Source organism: Myotis nattereri (assembly GCF_964212035.1).
Source record: "Myotis nattereri genome assembly, chromosome: 7".
Lineage (NCBI taxonomy): Eukaryota > Metazoa > Chordata > Mammalia > Chiroptera > Vespertilionidae > Myotis > Myotis nattereri.
In genome coordinates, this window is record NC_138082.1 from 51,919,365 (window position 1) to 51,922,482 (window position 3,118).

The 3,118-nt window shown below is 37.5% G+C and overlaps 1 protein-coding gene across 1 annotated transcript; it reads right to left on the minus strand.

Annotated features, from left to right (window-relative positions):
• Nucleotides 1-2,114: 2,114 nt before the first annotated feature.
• Nucleotides 2,115-2,513, minus strand: LOC308522778 (small nuclear ribonucleoprotein G). Its single transcript, XM_081096343.1, has one exon. It carries the CDS (start codon nucleotides 2,469-2,471, stop codon nucleotides 2,241-2,243), a length of 231 nt encoding a protein of 76 aa, XP_080952469.1. The 5' UTR covers nucleotides 2,472-2,513; the 3' UTR covers nucleotides 2,115-2,240.
• Nucleotides 2,514-3,118: the final 605 nt, after the last annotated feature.

Below are 3,118 nucleotides of genomic sequence, written 5' to 3' on the forward strand. Positions count from 1 at the left end.
TCTTGAGCTTAGATATCAATACATGGCTCATATTTTTCCTATTGAGCACATTAGGATTAACATTTCAGGTACACTTTACAAAGCCCGTACCTGGCCTTCTATATGAATGCCAGCTTAAGAAATTATGCTTGTTTCCTCAATATTTCAAAATGCCCAAATTTCAATCGTCAAAGATATTGACCTTTATTTAATTAGCTAGTGAGTAATGACAATGGATATTTTCAAGCAAACATTTGAGCCTCCATCCTAGGTCCTATATTTGTCAGTATAAAGGAGACCTGATTTAACATACATGCCAGGTTATTAGCATTAAGACTGTGTTCAAAGTACTATTTTGTTCCTAGCAAAAACTAAAACATACTGTGACTATAGTAACTTTCCCAGGTGAACCCGAAATTGTCCTTTGACCCATGTAAGCAATCAGATTTGTGCTAAGCTCATCTCCAGTTGGAAGTCACTGGGTTTGAGTTTATTTTACCATTTCCACTAGTTTAGCAGAAAAATTCAAAACTTCAGTTCAAAGTGCTTGGAACCGTCTGCAGAGAGTTCAGAACCGTACAGGACCTGAACCTGAACCCATTTCTCTAACATTCACAGGGGATGTTGATAGCCCTCTGGGAATTAATCTCATAATCAGACTATAAGAAAGATTGAGGCTAAGAGTGATGAAGTTAGGGCAGACACATGAAGAAGGTATTTCCTTAGGGGTTAAAAAGAAAAAAAATATACAGAACATCAATCTCAGTAGCCGAGGCTGACAGATGATGTTTTAAGAAATAACCATCAACAGCAGGGAAATCGTTCCTTTAATTGTACAATCGCTTTTGGAGCTATTTGGAGTTGTCTGCATAAACTATTTTCAAATACAAACACACATGCACACCCACACACATTTATTGAGAGCAAATACCCATGGCTGTAGTTAATGGAGTGAAATACAGCTGAAGTGGGACTAGGAGAACAGCAGGGGAGGAATTGTGGAAGCCAAGCTAACTGCTCTGATACAAACTGACTTTTTCTTGTCTTTTCCCACCAGACCATATATTATTGTACGTAGTGTACGATGGGGATGCTTTATGTAGTAAAAGCACCATATAGAATAAAGGGTCAGCAAAATAGGATGTATGATGTTTTATTTACCTCTTTTAACTCAGGAATTTCTGTCTTCCACTCCTTGGTGATTGATACCTGCAAAATTAAGGGAGATTATGGGTACTTTGTGCCTGCAAAACACAGTTCTCACCTAGAATCCTGCTTGAGGCTGAAAATCATGTCGAAAAAATGGTAGGATGTCACAAAACCATGATGAAGGAGCTAAAAGGGTTGATTTATGGGGAGGGATTAAAACAACTTAATAGAGTGACTAAATCATGACCCAACTCTATAGGAGTGTCATACATTTTGAAGTCAGAAGAGAATTTTGTAAGCTGGAAATTTCAAGGACATAGTGGGTCATGGAAGGGGGAAAGGAAAAGATCTTTGCTTCGTTGGTATATTGTGTGCAGGGCTAAAACTAGGGCAGGTCAGCAAGTCAAGAGTTAAGATTGCTTTCCTCAAAGTGATGTAGAGGAAGTGTCTTCTCAGAAGTAAAAGATATAAGTTTGGAATGATGTTAAATCTCAATGGGCAAGTGTCCTCCAGAGCCTGTGTGAGCAGCAGGTAAATGAGATGACTTCATAGGCGTCCCCTATCTCTAGTGTCTATGATTTTGTTGTTTTTGAGTCACTATTTTTGTTTGTTTTTCAAATTCATTGTGGAAACAAATAGTCTTTAATTTTAGTGCCTACATGTACCTTCAAAATCCAAAGCACCTCTCTCTGACAGTCTACTTACAGACTTATCAAAATGATTCTTTCAGCTACTTAGGAAGTACAGCAATGGGAATTTTAGCATCCTAATAAAGCACTCTCCATTATTAAAAAAATAAAGACAGACACCTGAAACATAACTTCCTTTCTGGCTAAAATGCAAAACCTGTAGTTTAAGGATGTTAGTTCCACGCAGCTCATTCTCTCACAGGGAAAGTGTTTGGGCACATGCAAACATGCAATACCTCACCATTCTCTCGCCCTATTTTTGTGATTCTTCTTTTTTTTTTTTTTTTACCAATACAAAAGTTTATTTAACAAAAGTTCAATGTGAAAATGGACTGGACTCTATTTTTATATTGTAGTAAAACAGGTGCTGTGGAGAGGGGACATGTGGGAGCAGTTGATTTCTCTGGTAACTATAGCCATTCTTCACACTCGTTCCAAGGCTTCTAACATGATGATACTATTTCCTCGTATTACCACCATCCCAATATTGTTCTGTTGCCCACCAGTTGCCATCTCCACACATTCATCTATCACAAGATTCATAAAGGGATCAAATCCCCGTAATATTCCTTGGACATGTCTGCCACCATTTAATTTTAATGACAACTTCTTGTCCATAAATTTTTTTAACTCGGGAGGGTGAGCTTTGCTCATGGTGGCCAAGCGAGCTCAAAGATACTTCCAAACGGAATTTGGGGCCGCTCTCTGATTCTTCTTATTGTGAGAAATAGATACTTGGTACTTGCTGACTAACAGTAGTAAAATTAATATTTTTATATATATAGCATATATAGCACAATTCTACTATGAGAAGGAAAGAGCATAACTGTACAGGGGCTGTGCTACAAATATTAGTAGAGAATGAGCTTCTGAATCACTGGTTTTGGACAATCTTTAAAATATGACAAAAAATTGAGAATCCCTAATCAATGTTAATAACCTTCTTAGGAATTAGTTGGCTTCTTCTTCAAGAGTCACTTATAAACCTTGATATATATGTCAAGTGAATCAGGGTATGTGACATAGATATCCAGCTTGTCTCAGTATAAAGTTCTCTCACCCTTTGAGACAGCATGGAGGGAGCTGAAGGGTATTGTGCTAAGCGAAATAAGCCAATCAAAGAAAGCCAAGTATCACATGATCTCATTCATATGTGGTATCTAATGAACAAAATAAACTAATACAAAAAAATAGATCCAGAGACATAGAAACATGGAACAGACTTTTGAATATCAAAGGGAAGGCAGGGGTGAGGGGATGGGTGGAAGAGATCAACCAAATAACTTGTATGCATATATTTA